The sequence below is a fragment of the Cololabis saira genome, chromosome 1, assembly GCF_033807715.1.
Source record: "Cololabis saira isolate AMF1-May2022 chromosome 1, fColSai1.1, whole genome shotgun sequence".
NCBI lineage: Eukaryota > Metazoa > Chordata > Actinopteri > Beloniformes > Belonidae > Cololabis > Cololabis saira.
In genome coordinates, this window is record NC_084587.1 from 18,362,256 (window position 1) to 18,379,093 (window position 16,838).

Genomic DNA, 16,838 nt, shown 5'->3' on the forward strand with positions numbered 1-16,838 from the left:
GTGTCTTGCCGCTTTTAATGTTGATGTAAAGCACTTTGAATTACCTTGTGTTGAATTGTGCTATACAAATAAACTTGCCTTGCCTTTTTCTCATTTTTAGCTATTTTCTTGTAATAAGACAAAGTAATGCGGAAGTCAAATGCATTGTTTTTTTTTTGCAGTTTGTATATTATTTGCAACAACAGACTTGATTGACAATCAGCCACAATTTTGGCACGGCGTTAACCTTTTGGCCCAGCTTTTTCCTTCGCCCTGAGAATTCCTTCGCAATAAAAGCCCTGTCCCCACTGACGTAATCACCCGCCGTTCCACGTCAACGGAGGCGAATTCGGCGCGATTCCGCCGGGCTCTTAATTTGAAGGGGCGGGGAATGCTTAGTCATGGTGAGTTACAGCTTTCCCCCTCCTTCCTATGTGGCGTAGCGCTCAGCGGACCGCAATGGGACAATTGAGCTAGACTAGGTAAGTCGCTTTTATTTCATATCTGAGAGGAATAATACGAATATGAGGGCGGGTTTTAGAGATAAAGGACGGCTAAGGGTAGGAACACGTCAATAAATCGACCTGCCAGCGTGTTTGTGTGGGTCTCGGCTCACAGCCGCTCCTCGGCTATTATTATTATTATCATTATTATTAGGAGGTTGTTTTGCTGTCAACTCTGTTTCTGAAACTTATTATTTGGCTGTTTTTTTGTTTTTTTTTTTAATCTCACGACCACTGGATGCACTCTGTTTGCAAACTCATACCTGATTATGCCCGTGTCTTGTGTTTTTTATCCTTGCTCCCCCTTCTTTAAGCTTATTTTGATGAAAACGCGCTCAGAAATGATGACCTGGACCAGAAGCTGAAAAGAAAAATGGCTCTGAGGTCTGATTCCAGTTTTTTGGGGGGCTTATGTAAGATCCAGCTCCACTTCTGGGTCGTGTTTTTTTCGTACATCCAGTTCCAGTGTTTTTTCTCGGGGAGTAGTTGACGATGAGTCAGAGGAGAGAGCACTCTCAGCCAGAAACTGCTGCTGTTTGTTTCACTGCTGGCTCGTCCTCCTTTCTGTGACTTTCAAGCATGAAATAGAAAAAAAAAAAAAAATCAGTGTAGTCAGTTATTTATAATAAGTAATTATCCAGCTGTGTCTTCCCCCCCACACACCAGGACTTCAGGCCTAAAGAGTGCATCCAAAAAAATGTGAGATTGCAGAGGTCCTTGAACACACCGTGGGACTATTGCATAGGGATGTTAACAATTAATCGATTTTTAGATTAATTATCGATAAGAAATTACTCGATTAATGTAATTAAATGCTGATTTATTGTCTCGGCGCGCTCTGACAACAGATTGTTGGACTTTCTTTACAACAGAAAGCTACATCACAATAACATGCCACTACAAGTTCAAAACAGTGACATTTTCTTTTAAAACAGACATTTTAATTTAAAATAGAGGCATTGTCTTTAAAAAAAAAAAAATCAGTGTAGTCAGTTATTTATAATAAGTAATTATCCAGCTGTGTCTTTCCTACGACGGAGTATTAGGGCCAAACTAAGACAAAACAAATTGGAAATTACGAGAATAAAGTCATAATATAATGAGAATAAAGTCGTAAAATTACGAGAATAAAGTCGTAATGTTGCGAGAATAAAGTCGTAATATTATGAGAATAAAGTCGTAATAGAATAAAGTCGTAATATTATGAGAATAAAGTCGTAAAATTACGAGAATAAAGTCGTAACATTACGAGAATAAAGTCGTAACATTACGAGAATAAAGTCGTAACATTACGAGAATAAAGTCGTAACATTACGAGAATAAAGTCGTAACATTACGAGAATAAAGTCGTAACATTACGAGAATAAAGTCGTAATGTTGCGAGAATAAAGTCGTAATATTATGAGAATATAATTTATGAGAACTCTGTTAAAATGAGGAATATTGAGCATCTTGTGAAGTTATATTTATATATTTATAATATATTACGACTTTATTCTCGTAATATTATGACTTCTCGTAATTTTACGACTTTATTCTCGTAATATTATGACTTTATTCTCGTAATTTTACGACTTTATTCTCATAATTTTACGACTTTATTCTCATTACATGACTTTATTCTCGTAATTTCCTTTTTTTGTTTTTTTGTTTGGCCCTAATACTCCGTCCTACTTTCCCCCCCTACCACACCAGGACTTCAGGCCTAAAGAGTGCATCCAAAAAAATGTGAGATTGCAGAGGTCCTTGAACACACCGTGGGACTATTGCATAGGGGTGTTAACAATTAATCGATTTTTAGATTAATTATCGATAAGAAATTACTTGATTAATGTAATTAAATGCTGATTTAAGGCAAGGCAAATTTATTTATATAGCACAATTCAACACAAGGTAATTCAAAGTGCTTTACATTGACATTAAAAGCGACAGGACATAATAACAAATAGGTAAGAATAAGAAAAGAAGTAAAATAATAAAAAGCACAAGCTGTTAAAAATAAGGGCAGTAGAGTACAGCAGGTAAGTTTAATTTAAGAGTACGCTTCAGTAAACAGGAATGTTTTTAGGCCTGATTTAAAGGAGCTGACAGTTGGAGCAGACCTCAGGTCTAAAGGAAGTTTGTTCCACCGGTGAGGAGCAGAATAACTGAACGCTGCCTCACCTTGCTTGGTTCTGGTTCTTGGGAACCACAACAAACCAGATCCAGATGAACCTCAGGGGTCTGGGAGCTTCATAGGAAGGAACTAACAGATCCAGCATGTATTTTGGTCCAAGACCATTCAGGTCTTTGTAGACCAGCAGTAAGATTTTAAACTCTATCCTTTGACTCACTGGAAGCCGGTGTAGTGATTTCATGACCGGTGTAATATGGATTTAATGTCTCTGCGCGCTCTGACAACAGATTGTTGGACTTCCTTTACAACAGAAAGCTACATCACAATAACATGCCACTACATACAAGTTCAAAACAGTGACATTTTATTTTAAAACAGACATTTTATTCTAAAATAGAGGCATTGTCTTTAAAAAAACATTTTCTTTGAACTTTTTCACAGTCATATAGGCTAGGCCTACTAATTTTCTTTTTTACTGTGTGTGTCACTGCCATTGTTGTCATGTTTGTGTCAACAAATGTTTGACTAACGAATATAATATGCCTTGTGTATTCTGTATGTCAGCAAAAATCATTTTTGTTGGACCTTATTGAGGGATTCTCGGATTTAAAAGAAAAATGCAGCTTATCAGTTAATCGTTTGATAAGGTCATCAATTAATCAATAATTAGCATCCTTACTATTGGAGGGTTTATAATGGAGAGTGTTTGTGAGTGTGTGTGAATCAGCTCAAAAACTCAACCATAACATGACTCTCTCACTTTGTTTGGAGGCATTGAGAACTGAAAATCTGTCATCCGGTGAGCCGGTGAGATTTGCAAGGCTGTGACATTACAGACCCAGTTCAGAGTTGCATTAATTTGCTTTCGTGCCAGAGCTTTTTCTGGTCCACTTGAAACTGACCAGAGGTCGTTTCCTTGAGCGGTTCGCTTTGTCTGGAAAGGTGTGTGAGCTCGTTCGAACTCTCTTGTAGGTTTTTGGGTTCACTTGCAAGTGAACGCTGGTACGCTTGGCTTACAGTGGGAAATGCAAACAAACCAGGGAGAAGAAGGGGCCGAGGCCCCATCCACACCAAGACAAGCTTGGGCCTAAACGCTAAAGTATTTTATAAAATGCTTTCAAAAGAGCGGTGTAAAAAAAGGACCTGAAATTATCCAGTTTTCTCATCGTTATTGCTGCAAACTTCACATCTTGCTCATCGCTAACCTGTAAACTTGATTTTCAAAAGAAGCAAATCCTGCAGTAGATATGGGTGAAACGGAGTTTCTATCCCCTAAAATCAGCGGCTACAAACAAAGCCATAAAGTCATGACTGAAAAGAGAGCTGTTGTACTGTCTGGATTTCCACCAAATGTGTCCCAGACATCAACTCGTTCTTTTCGACAGCAGCTGACGATACATCTCCTTTTCGATCTTTGACACAGTGACGGTCAATGTATAAATCACGCGTTGGACTTCACCCACCAACCTTACCTCGTGCACCTTAAACTTAAATCATCACCACAGCTGATTTGTCCTGGAGATTACACAATACGTCCTGAGAGACTTCCAGATTGATCCATTTTGATTTATTAAAGAGGACTTACTGCTTTTATTTCCAAGTAGTGTCTTTGCAAAACTTACTTGTGCAAGTAGGAAAACATTAACAAAAGTCTGTGTGCTCTTAGATAAGGGGTTTAAAAATGATGAATAGAATAAAACATTTGAAAATACTTGTTTGATCAGCCCAGTATTTGCTTTTCTGACGTGGGATTTCTTTCCATGGTTGACTCACCTGTACCTTTCCAGAAATAGGCTTGCAGATTCGTCAGTGTATTACACATTCAGTTCTTGATAAAATATGCCCTCATGACCGAATGATACTTGAGTAGCCAGTTTGTAAGTGAGCAGTTTGTGGAGAGTGAACAAGTTGAGCAATATGTTTTGCCGTGAAACTATTTAGCTCTGAGTCCTGGAGGGAGAAGAGTACCGCGGTACATTGGTATCATAAAGCGTTTCAGGTTACAGTAAGTTTAACTGTATGTCTAGCTTACGTCACCGCCGTGACGGCTTTGTGTACACCCCTATGTATTGATTACAAAATAGATTAAGTCTAAGTAAGTGCCTTGCTCACTTTATCTTTGTTGACCTAAGAGAGATGGTAGATAAGACGCAACGAGGCCACATTGCATGGCGTGTTGACCGTGTTCCCCTTATCACCTCGGGAAATGATTAGTCTGTGTGTGAAACTCGTGTGTGTTTTTGTTACATAAGTCTCACAGCAGCATTGTTGCTGAGTAGCTCTGACTCTTCCTATTCAGAAACGGCCAGTCAGTCAGTTATAGTTTGTTCTTTGTACTCTGTAACTGGCACTTCATGTTCAGGAAAGAAGAAGTTGGATGAGGCATCAATTTTTTACTGCATCCCCCTCGGTGAGTTTGATGTTGTGCAACTGATAAAGTGTTCCCTCCTTTGCCCGTGTGGACCTGTGCCCACATGGTCCCTGTTGACAGTGTTCATTTTGAAATATCCTGCCTGATCTCTAGTATTTGAGATGGATGGTTGTTAGTAATAAATAAAAATAAATAAATAAAGTTAGCACTTATGAACTTATATTAGCAGCATGGGAATCTAACAAATGTCACATTCAGATTTTTTTTTTACAATTTACAATTAGAAATATTTGGCAGAAATAAACAAGACTAGAGTTCCTAGGAGTGTTGTTTTTGACAGCCTGTTTCAATTTTAGTCTAGTCTTTGGGTCAAGCTCTCATTTTAATTTTTATTAGTTTTAGTCACGTTCATACTCCTTTTAGTCGTGTCAACTTTCAGTCGACTAAAAGTCTGATCATTTTAGTCTTGTTTTGGTCAGAATTGTCCAGGACCATTTTAGTCTTGTTTAAGTCAAAGATTGTATTTAGCCAAACTCATTTTACAATTCAAACAAGGTTATCTTATTATTATATTATTGTTACATTTAGGGGTGGGTATTGGGAAGGACCTCACGATACGATACGCATTACGATACTTGAGCCACGATACGATACACATTGCGATATCCCGATTATGCGATATCCCGATTATTATATTCTACATACTTCACCGAAAAATTTTAAAATGCATTACACATGTTAAAATCCAAGTTGTATATATGAACATCAGATGATAGTGATGGATCTTAAAATCCGAGTTGCACGTTCATCAGATTATAGTGACAATTCATGGGACAAACTGATTCAAAACAATGTTTTATTATAACTATACAAGCTAAAGTTACAACTTATTTGTATATGTTTTTCATATTATTTACATCATATGAAATTAACATTAAATGTAGTATGAGGTTGCTTTAATTATGTGGCAAATGATAATAAACACGAGAAAGATGGTACTAAAACCAAGGACAGGCACAGTGATCAGTCAGTATAGATATAAATCCATAAATAAATAAACCTCTGTCCATTATTTTTAATTTTTTAAGGACAGGCAATTGTGTTATATAAAAAATAAATTATAAAATGAAATAAAACGTGAAATAAAACCTGAGCTCAGTGCAGGGCCCTCCCAGGGTTGGTAGAGAGTGGCAATGCCCAGGACTGTCACTTAGGTAGGAGCACTGGGTGATATAATGGGAAAAGATCGGGGATAAAAAATATTAAAAAAAAAAAAAAAAAATCGATATTAAAATTATTAATATCGATATTGAATCGGCTGGAAAAGTATCGCGATATATTGCCATATCGATATTTTTGCCCACCCCTAGTTACCTTATAGACTCACGAATACATTCATTCCAGATACAGAAGACGCTCTAATTTGAGTTTACAACATATTTATTTTTTCCTGTGATTTTTGTGGCCGCGACTGGGATTGAGGACGTGACGTCACCCAGCAGCAGCAGCAACTAAACGAGAGGAAACAACTTAAAAAATGTATATCAAGGATCTTTGTTAGAACATTTCATCTTGTCTCGTTTTGGTCAACAAAAATGAAGACGCATTTTAGCAGAGTTTTTATTTTGTAATCTACATTTAATCTTGTTTTTATTCATCTACGATATTGCATTATATATTTAATTATTGTTATCGTCACAGGACCATTATTTTCATTGCGTCTCGTCTCGTTTTCCTCAGGTGAGAATGGTTCGTTGACTATATTTAGTCATAATTTTTGTTGACCAAAGCAACTTTAGTTCCTAGGTATCCCATCAACTTCAAATGAGTCTGAATGGTGGCTAGGCATGGGGCGATATACGATATTATCGTATATCGCGATAAAAAACGGCCGCGATAACGTTATCGTGGGGTACTGTAATTATCGCCAAATTTTATTTATTTTTTTTTTTAATTTTTTTATTTTTTTATTTTTTTTGGTCACACAAGGCTACCAGCCAGGTAGAAGCCAGTGTTATTTTTGTCATGTATTTTATTAATATTATTTATTATTATTATTTATTTAATATTTTTTCAGAGAGTAGTACAATCCGTGTGCATTTGACTACTGTGGCACTTTATTTTCACTCAATCTTTGTGTTGGCCATGCAGCTTTTGTTTTGTATACTACAGAGCAGTGCCTTTATTTTATTATTTTTCCAGAGAGCCGTACTAAGTAGCAGGCAGCCAGCCACTGTTAAAGTTTCAGAGAGTAATACAATCAGTGTGCATTTGGCTCTACTTTGTCACTTTATTTCTATTTGTCACTTATTTCTTTCGACTCTCAGGGAAGTATTTTCTTACAAAAAAAGAAAGTTCAAATAAGTACCGGTACCGGTACTATAGTTTACACTTTGTAATGCATAACATTTACAGTACACTATTTGTTCTCTACCTCAAGTGTCACTGTGTTGAGTATGATTTGAGAATAAATGTTCTGAAGGAACCAATGGATCCACGGTTAGTGTTTTTCCTTGCATTTTAAGAATTTTATAAGCGACACGCTAATATCGTGATAATATCGTAATCGTGATATTTTTGTCCACTAATATCGTGATATGAAATTTTCATATCGTCCCATGCCTAATGGTGGCTAGTGTTGTTTTTATTTTATCTAAAGTTCGGTTAGAATGGTCCATTTTCTCTGTTGTGTTAAAAACTGGCAGATGAATGGGAAAACTTTAACTACCCACAGCTGAAGGGAAAACCTACATACCGTACTTTTCTCTTCTGTGTGTTTGGTTGACAGTGTGTGATGTTGTCATGGTGGTAGTATTTGTAGTGGAAATCAAAGCTCTTGCTGCTCATACAAAGTTGTCCAAATAAGAGAAATAGCTCAGCCAGATTTCATTACAGTCATATTTCTGTGTGCTGTGTGGTATACGTGAAAGAAAAGGTCCCGATAAAGGAAATGTATAACAAGTTAGGCAAGGGTAGAGTCATTCTTTTAAAAAAAATAAATAAATAAAATGGGGGGGGTGTCATATTTCCTGGTTAATTATATTTAATGGCATACTTGCACAGACTGCTCATCAGTATTTTATGCCTTTTCTATGACATTTTGTTGTATTGTTAGAGCAAACTGTGATTCCCCCTTAATAAACGTAACCCTCCTTGGGATATTGTTTTATTCAAGGCCTAAGTTACATCCATAGTCCTCAAATGCAGGCATTAGTCAGTGTTTTGTTTTGTTTTGTCCCCACCAGGCATCCTGTACTGTAATGACTCGGCTGGAGTGAAGGCCGTGTTGTAAAGATCCAGCGTTTATGGCAAGAACCTCTTAAACTTCTGGTAGACGCAGCAGTACAGTCAAGGTTTTATGTGTTTTTAATTAATCACCATACTCCACAAAACTTAATTTGATAATTGCCTTATCCGGACATGACCCTGACTGCGTTCAGGTTAAGGGCATCTGTAAATGTTTTATGCATGATGGTCTTATTCAGTTAGGTTTTAATTGGGTCAGTGTTGTTATATCGTTGTGCATGTCAACATGCCCACTGATGCAACTCAGATGATCATTAAAAGAGGAAAAGCAGACGAGGCAACATCATTTTCAAGCCCCCACAGGTCTGTGGACTCACGTAAACTTTTCCATCGGAGATGATTAGTAAGATAATACAAAACATTTTTGTTATTTATATATATATAACGTCAGATTCAGTATACATTTTTTTTTAAGTGAAGTGCAGGCACTTAAAAAGGTAACACACAATTTAAAAGTAGTGGCCTCTTTCCTGCTAATGTGCTACGTCCCTCTGCCTCGATTTATACCCCAAGAAATCATTGAAGTTCCCCCCGTTTGGCTAAAAGTCCCGCTGCGCTGCCCTTATGACAAATCTATACTGCTGAATCCTGGTGGAAATGCTACACTGCCAATTTCTTTAATGAGGTAAGATATTTGTAGTTTGTGTGCTCCAAATGATGGAAGGAAGAAAGATCTTTCAGGGAAAACCAACTGCACTAAATCGTTTACCGAAAAGTCAATTTACGGTACAGCTGGGCTCAATTGTGAGCCAAGACTGAAAAATGTGATTGTTTCTTTGCAGAGAATTAACTTTGTTTCCAATAGCCTGATTTAGAGTGATTCAACAATCTAGCTAAGGATTAAACTGGAGTTTCTGAGAAATCCAAATACACGTGCACAAGAAGACAATCGATTATTGAGTGTGGTGCGTTCGACTCCGCGGTGCTAGGTGGCGCCACACGCACTTTTGCGTTGGTGTTCTTCCGGTTCCTTCTTTATTGTTCGTCTTCTTCTTCTCCTACTGTGTTGATATTCTGGCTTTCGTGGTGTTGTCTCTTCCAGAAGGGGCGGTCGGTAGCTCAGATAAGCGTGGGTTGGTATACATGCCGGAATAACTTTGATTGGGCCGCATTATCTGGCACTAACAGCTCGATCTCAAGAACTTCAGTTCGGTTCGACTACGGCCTGGATAAGGTGTAGACATGGCTGTTAAAACTTCGATATTGGTCGGATTAAGGGAACAATTCGACTTTCTTTCTGAGTGTCCCATGTGTCCTTCAACTACATTAGCTGTTAGCTAATTGAGTTAGTATAGGATGGGAATTGACACAAGCTAATTACTTTTAAATTCACAAACTTAAATGGACAGCTTAAACTTGTCTTTATTGACTTTCCCAATCAACACATAATTAGTTGTATTAGCCCCAAAATAGTAAACTTATACAAGGAAGTAAAGTGTCTCATCTGTCTCATCTCATCCCAGATCTGAAACTGACTTTAAAACTGTGACCAGTGTCGAAAACAAAGCCAACATGGTAAATAAGAAGAGCCATAACATAAACTGGTGGAGTCGTTGATCTGTAAATTCCTCCGTCTACACCGACATCACTTCCAGCCACACTCCCCGTTTCGCCACACGGAAAACTGAAGCCACAAAATTAGGGGCCGGCTTGGCCTGAATGAGCTCAGATAAGCGCTGAAAGTGACGATGGGAAAGCACTTTTCAAACATTTTTATTTTTTGTATTTTATTTTTTTTATTTTTTTTTATTTAACCTTTATTTAACCAGGAGAGAGTCTCGTTGAGATTAATAATCTCTTTTACAAGAGAGTCCTGGCCAAGACAGGCAGCAACATGGTTACAAAAACAAATAACATAAGAACAATTAAAACAGTTTTAACAAAACAGTAAACAGATCGCAAAAATAGTCAAAATCAACAACAATCAAAGCACCTACAGCTAAATGTACTTGCTTCCAAGTCTTTCAGGAGAACTTTAAAAGCATCAAATGAGACCAGATCTCTTAATTTTAAAATTTTCTGCAACTCATTCCATGCATAAGGAGCAGCATAGCTGAAGGCCCTACTACCTAGTTTAGTGCGGACCCTAGGTACAGACAATAAAAATAAGTCAGTAGGCTCTTACATATTGTCGTCCTGTAACATTTACGTAAAAGTTGGCCACCAATTTTACTCCATTGCCCTTTGTATAGTACTGGTGTGACTACGCGAGATGAGGGAGTCAATCACGTTCATTGCATTCATATTGATATGTTTTTTTTAGTGATGCACCGATTGTTCGGTAACCGAAATTGTTCGGCCGAAAATGGCAAAAAAACACTTTCGGTGTTCGGTGGAATAAGTGGGAAAAAAAACGAACAATTAATAACGGCGTTGTAATATAAATAGACTGGCCGCTCCGTAACTGTTGCGCACCACATAAATCGTTGGCCAACCAAAAACTAACCACATAAGAATTTTACCTAACATTCACCAGCAGGTGGAACCAAAACAACATAAATCAATCTATTACAGGTGCGTTTAGATGACAAAATCAAACAGCAAAGAGCGTGGAGTGAAGTGGTGCGGTGCAAACATGTCAGCAGTGTGGAAGTATTTTAGAGTGGCAAAGAATAATACAAGAATGGCTGTTTGCAATGAATGTTCTGCTCATATATCCAGTGGGGGCACATCTGCAAAGTCTTTCAGCACTAAAAGTTTGATTTATCATTTGAAATGATAAAAAAATGTATTTTGCTAATTTATTTATTTTAAGTTATTGTTCTTTGCTGGTATAATGTCTGCTGGAATATTTAAGAAATGCTGGGAAATTAAAAAAATGTTCAGTTTTTTATGTTCAACAAATGTTTTCTACCTTGTAATTTTGTAAAAGATTTTTTTCTTTTAAAAGCATGCCTAAATCACATTTATTTGATTTATGCAATGGTGAAAAAATTGGCAAAATAAATGAAAAACTGCGAAGAACCATGTTCGGTATTGTTCGGTATTCGGCCAAGTGTTTATTATTATTTTCGGTTTCGGTGTCGGCCACAAATTTTCAATTCGGTGCATCACTAGTTTTTTTTAAACATGGCGGAACATGGCACCCTGGATAGCTCAGTGGATTGAGTGGGCGCCATTTGTAGAGGCTATAGTCATGCGGGCAGAGCAGGTTTGAGTCCCGGCCTGTCGCTCTATACTGCAAGGCCCCCCCTCTCTCTACCCGTTTCCTGTCTACCTACTTTCTCAGGCTACTAGTGCCACAAAAACCTTTTTTAAAAAAAAAAAACATAACGGAAGACAAGATGCTGTCATCCTTCCTCGTATTGTCCTCCAGCTGGAAGCGTCCTGGTCCTCCTCGCCAGCTGCTGCTGTCTCATTTGTGAGCTTGGTTTTAACTGCGAGGCCTCCTCATCCCTGGAGTGAAGTGCAGCTGTGCTTACGACTGTAGTCGGCAAACATGCAGCGTGATCAGAAAGTGGTTAAATTCTCACGCTTTCTCTCTCGGTTTAGAAATTGGGGGGGGGGGATCTGTCCTCGGGAGGTGGAAAAAAAAAATGCCAAAGAAATGCCAGTATGTAAGCACCTCATCCACCAGCCCGTCTACTCGATACGTTGTTTCTTCATTACATTATTGAACTTTTAATAGTGGCATTAAATGAAAAGGAGATTCCTCCAGATCTAAGAAAAACTTTGATAAAAGGGTTGTATTTTTAAGCTGCATTTGTTGATGTTGTTGCATGCCAGGGTTGTGTGCGCTGTTGTTTAAACTGTTCCCAGTCCCAGCTGCCAGCTGGAGGGACCTCAGGACAGGAGAAAAGCCCACCTTGTCATGCTGCTCAGCTAAATCCTAATTAAAGTCACTTCTCGGCCCTACGACTCGGATCAATTCAATATTTGTAGCGTACATTTTCATCGTGTGTGAACTAGGCATGGGACGATATGAAAATTTCATATCACGATATTAGTGGACAAAAATATCACGATTACGAGTACCGGTACTTATTTGAACTTTCTTTTTTTGTAAGAAAATACTTCCCTGAGAGTCGAAAGAAATAAGTGACAAATAGAAATAAAGTGACAAAGTAGAGCCAAATGCACACTGATTGTATTACTCTCTGAAACTTTAACAGTGGCTGGCTGCCTGCTACTTAGTACGGCTCTCTGGAAAAATAAAGTGCCACAGTAGTCAAATGCACACGGATTGTACTACTCTCTGAAAAAATATTAAATAAATAATAATAATAAATAATATTAATAAAATACATGAAAAAAATAACACTGGCTTCTACCTGGCTGGTAGCCTTGTGTGACCAAAAAAAAAAAAAAAATGTGGCGATAATTACAGTACCCCACGATAACGTTATCGCGGCCGTTTTTTATTGCGATATACGATAATATCGTATATCGCCCCATGCCTAGTGTGAACAGAGCAGATTCGATTAGAACCTGGATTTGTAATTTCATGTAATACATATGGACATTTCTTTCCCTCTTTTTTCTACAGATGTCAGCTGAACCAACTGCATGCTAGTAAACACAACGGAGCGAACCAAATCCATCACTGGGAAACTTCGAGGAAGTTGTCTCCAGAGAAGGCCGTCTCCTCGCCCCTCCATGTCAAAGAGCTCGGAGTTGTGACACCCTCGGCACTTCAATCTCTTCGTGCCATTCAGAGTCAACAAGCCTGTCAGCTGCCTCATCCTCAGCGAATGGCTCAGGAGATCCCAGCAAATGTGTTGAAGCTGTAACTTATACTCCCTCCCCGCTTTATTACTTTGGCAGCGTCGGATAGTTGCTTCCCGTAGGATCTGACTGGAGCACATTTGATCGGGAAAAACACTCAAAATGCTTCACTAAACAAGACGGACACACTGCCATTTAATTTAGTTTTACCATCAGGCATGATTAAAAAGCTGGTGCTGACTTTACAAAGAAATGGAGAAGGAAGCAGTTGTGTGCCCAGTATAGACGAACTAAAAGAAATCCCTTTGAGTCAGGGGTCGTATTGTTGTGAAAGTCAAATCTCGGATAAAACCAAAGAAATCTTCAACTCTCGTTCACCATGTGGGAACTGCAACGTGCCACATCGCGCCCGGCCATGAGTGGCAGCTCACACGCAATCTCCAAGGATGTCATCCCAAACAGAATGGCTGGACTTTAGTACGAACACAAGCGAAGAAATCGACACATCTTCACATGAAAGACTGTCACTCCGAAAAAAGAAAAAGAAAGTCTGGTACATCTCAGAGAGCCTGCGGGTGTTGATGCAGCTAGACGGTGATTACCTCAGTTCAAACTCTTTATTTTACTGAAGCCTGCACGAGGATGCCCCGTAACTCCGTCCGCTGCTCTTGAGAAGGCCATTCAGAAGGAGGAGAACCCGTTTATAGGAAATGACAGAGTGCCTCACAGAATGCAAGGCGCAGGTGACTCCATCGACGCACAACGGTCACCGCGTCTTCAGCTACACGCTGGAGAGCCACACGTCGGCCGCCTTCGCCATCATGAACGAGCTGCGTCTGGAGCGGCAGCTGTGCGACGTCACGCTGCGCGTGCGCTACAAGGACCTGGAGGTGGTGGACTTCGTGGCCCACAAGGTGGTCCTGGCCTCCTCGTCCCCCGTCTTCCGGGCCATGTTCACCAACGGCCTGAAGGAGTGCGGGATGGAGCAGGTTCCCATCGAAGGGATTCACCCCAGGGTAAGAATATACGTCTTTGATTGGTGTTGATTCACTGGGGGAAGAAGATTGTTCAGCCGTCAATGGATTCTTTTTCTGCATCGCCGCCTTTGCATGTCTGCAAACAGGAACCATCTCAGCTCCTTCAGCGATGAATCCCAGTGTGTTTTACTTTTTTTTTCCCCCTCATTTTTTGTTGCCATCTTATTCTTATTTTATTTATTATGGGCTGGAAAATGAATTAATTGGTTCACCACAACCATGAGGTGATGTGTCTTTGAGATCTTTTAAAAGCGCTATATAAATAAAATTATTGATTATTATTATATATGTATGTATGTACTTTTGGTACAGGCCAAAAGTTTGGACACACCTTCTCATTTTATATATATATATATATATATATATATATATATATATATATGTATATGTATATGTGTATATATATATATATGTACGCATGCATGCATGTATGTATGTATTAGGGTTGTCCCGATCAGGATTTTTTAGCTCCCGATCACTTGAGTTTGAGTATCTGCCGATCCCGATTCAATCACTTTTTTTGGCTCCCGATACATTTCCGATACTTTTCCAGATACATTTCGGCAATTAATTTAAAAAAAAAAAAGAAAAGAAAAAAAAGAGGACTAAAACTCACTAAGTTTCTTTTATTGTCCATTGGAGAACAACATGGACATATATTTCAACAAAGCTTATCAGCTCTTGTGCCACAAAATGTAAAAACATGAAATTGTAAACTAAAACAAAAAGTGCAGAATAGTGCAATAACAAAAATAAATACATTTAACTTAAAAAGAGGTAGTTGAATGACATCCAGTGAAACTGACAAACACAAAAAAATTAAAATACTTTTTGGCTTAACCTTAGTGCAACATTCTGAATGGCATGAAATGAATAGCAGCAGCTTAATGAACATGAACAGATATAAAATTTCACAATTCAAACATGTAAACCATGTTAGATTCGCTTACGGCCGGAAGTGACGTTAAATGCAACGATATATAAAACGATTTAATATTAAAAACATTAATAACTATGTATATCCCAATACTAGGCCTGTGTTGAAAAAATAGATTTCCCAATTCTAAATTGATTCTCATATTAATTCCTAAAAATCGATTCATAAGTCTAAAGATCGATTTTTTTTTTCTCTCTTTTATTTATTTATGTTTTTTTTTCATCATTACATTACAACTTTTGGTAATTTTTTTGTTTATCCCCAAAAAAGGAATGTTTTGTTGGACACGAGAATAACTGGTAGCATGTTTTTGCCTTTAAATATGTGTAAAGGTATGAAAAAATTAAAGTGTTAGGTTATAATTGCATAAATTGTCTATATTTCATTACTTTATATACTGTCTTGGGGTTACATTTGCAAAAAATGCTAAAAGCAAATGCTCAAAAATTAAAAACCAAAATAGAACGAAAATGGAACAAATAAAAACGGAATGTGATAAAAAATAAAACCGATTTCATCCTCTGTTTCCTCCCTGGATCTGTTTGGTAATTCTGACCCACATGATGTTTCTGAAAGCAGTTCTATCAGCATTCTGGGAGCTGATTGGTCCTTACAGCATCATTAGCTGCCAATACTTGCTGTTGAATCTCAATATAATAACAGTAGTAATATTTTGCATAACTACAGTCATATAATTCATGCAACAGCTCAAAAAAACTGTTTTAATAACACTAATCCAAATCAATATCGGAATCTGATCGACTCAAATCTTGATAATCGATTCTGAATCTTAAGAATCGGAATCAAATCGATGCTTGACATTTGAATCGATCCCCAGCCTTACCCAATACTTTTTTGGCCGATACCGATGTTTTGAAAATGCCGTGATCGGGCCCGATCGATCGGGACTGTGTGTGTGTAACCACTCTGTAACCACTAGGCTACTACGCCCCATTTTAATTTCAAAAGGAAACATAACCTGAGAAGGAATGCCACAGGTAAACAAATCAGATCTCAGCCACTGATGAGGAGAGTTTTATTTCAGAAGTGCAAAAGCATAAGGTTTTCATTCGAGCCCACCTGTAGGGATATCGGGGGGAAATAGACGTGGTGTGAAATATCTAAAGATCTTGGAGTGGAAGATGTGTATAGTTGTTTTTTTTTTCTTTTAAACACAGAATGGTTGATGTTTTGATTCTTTGGGCAGACTTTAATCTCAAGAATCCAACCTAGCACACAGGTTTTGAAAGTGCTCTGCTTCTGAAACGCTTCTGCTTCTGAAGCGTCTGGGACAGGGAGCAAAAATGCTGCAGAACCGGAGCCCCACGGTCGGTTGTGATGGTGTTGAAGGAATGCAGGACTGATGAGACGGACCATGTCGAACTACACTATCTTTATGTGCAATAAAATTCATACACATTATTAGGTAGAAACTTGGATTGACCTTAGTTTTTTGTATGGTGGGTGCTTAGTGAAATGAAAGGTCACCCAAATGCATCTTTTTCCTCCCATGAGCTTTGTCCTTCCCCTCTAATCCGAGCCATCCATCCTCACCTCCCTCTCTTTCTTTTTCCAGGTCATGGACAGATTGATAGAGTTTGCGTACACCGCCAGCATCTCTGTGGGTGAGAAGTGTGTCATCCACGTGATGAACGGTGCCGTCATGTACCAGATAGACAGCGTGGTCAAGGCCTGCTGCGATTTCCTCGTGCAGCAGCTCGACCCCAGCAATGCCATCGGCATCGCCAGCTTTGCCGAGCAGATCGGCTGCACGGAGCTCCACCAGAAAGCCAGAGAGTACATCTACATGAACTTCAGCGAGGTGACTTCCTAAACCAGGCCCTTTTATCCTCCAGAACAGAATAACAAAACATCTTTAGTTCATTATGAAGAGTGGTGGTTTTTTTGTTTTTTCTGTCATCAG

The 16,838-nt window shown here is 38.5% G+C and overlaps 1 protein-coding gene across 2 annotated transcripts in view; it reads left to right on the forward strand.

The window, feature by feature from the left end:
• The first annotated feature begins 412 nt into the window (after nt 1–412).
• Nucleotides 413–16,838, forward strand: part of keap1b (kelch-like ECH-associated protein 1b) — a 28,097-nt gene continuing 11,671 nt past the window's right edge. The window contains exons 1-3 of one of the 2 annotated variants that reach the window (XM_061716522.1): nt 413–461; nt 12,762–13,956; nt 16,491–16,736. In XM_061716522.1, the coding sequence (XP_061572506.1) occupies nt 13,651–13,956; nt 16,491–16,736 (552 nt within the window). In that variant the 5' untranslated portion in view covers nt 413–461; nt 12,762–13,650. Of the gene's footprint in view, nt 462–4,987; nt 5,009–12,761; nt 13,957–16,490; nt 16,737–16,838 lie in introns of those variants that run through there. The other variant, XM_061716512.1, reaches the window with a different exon arrangement.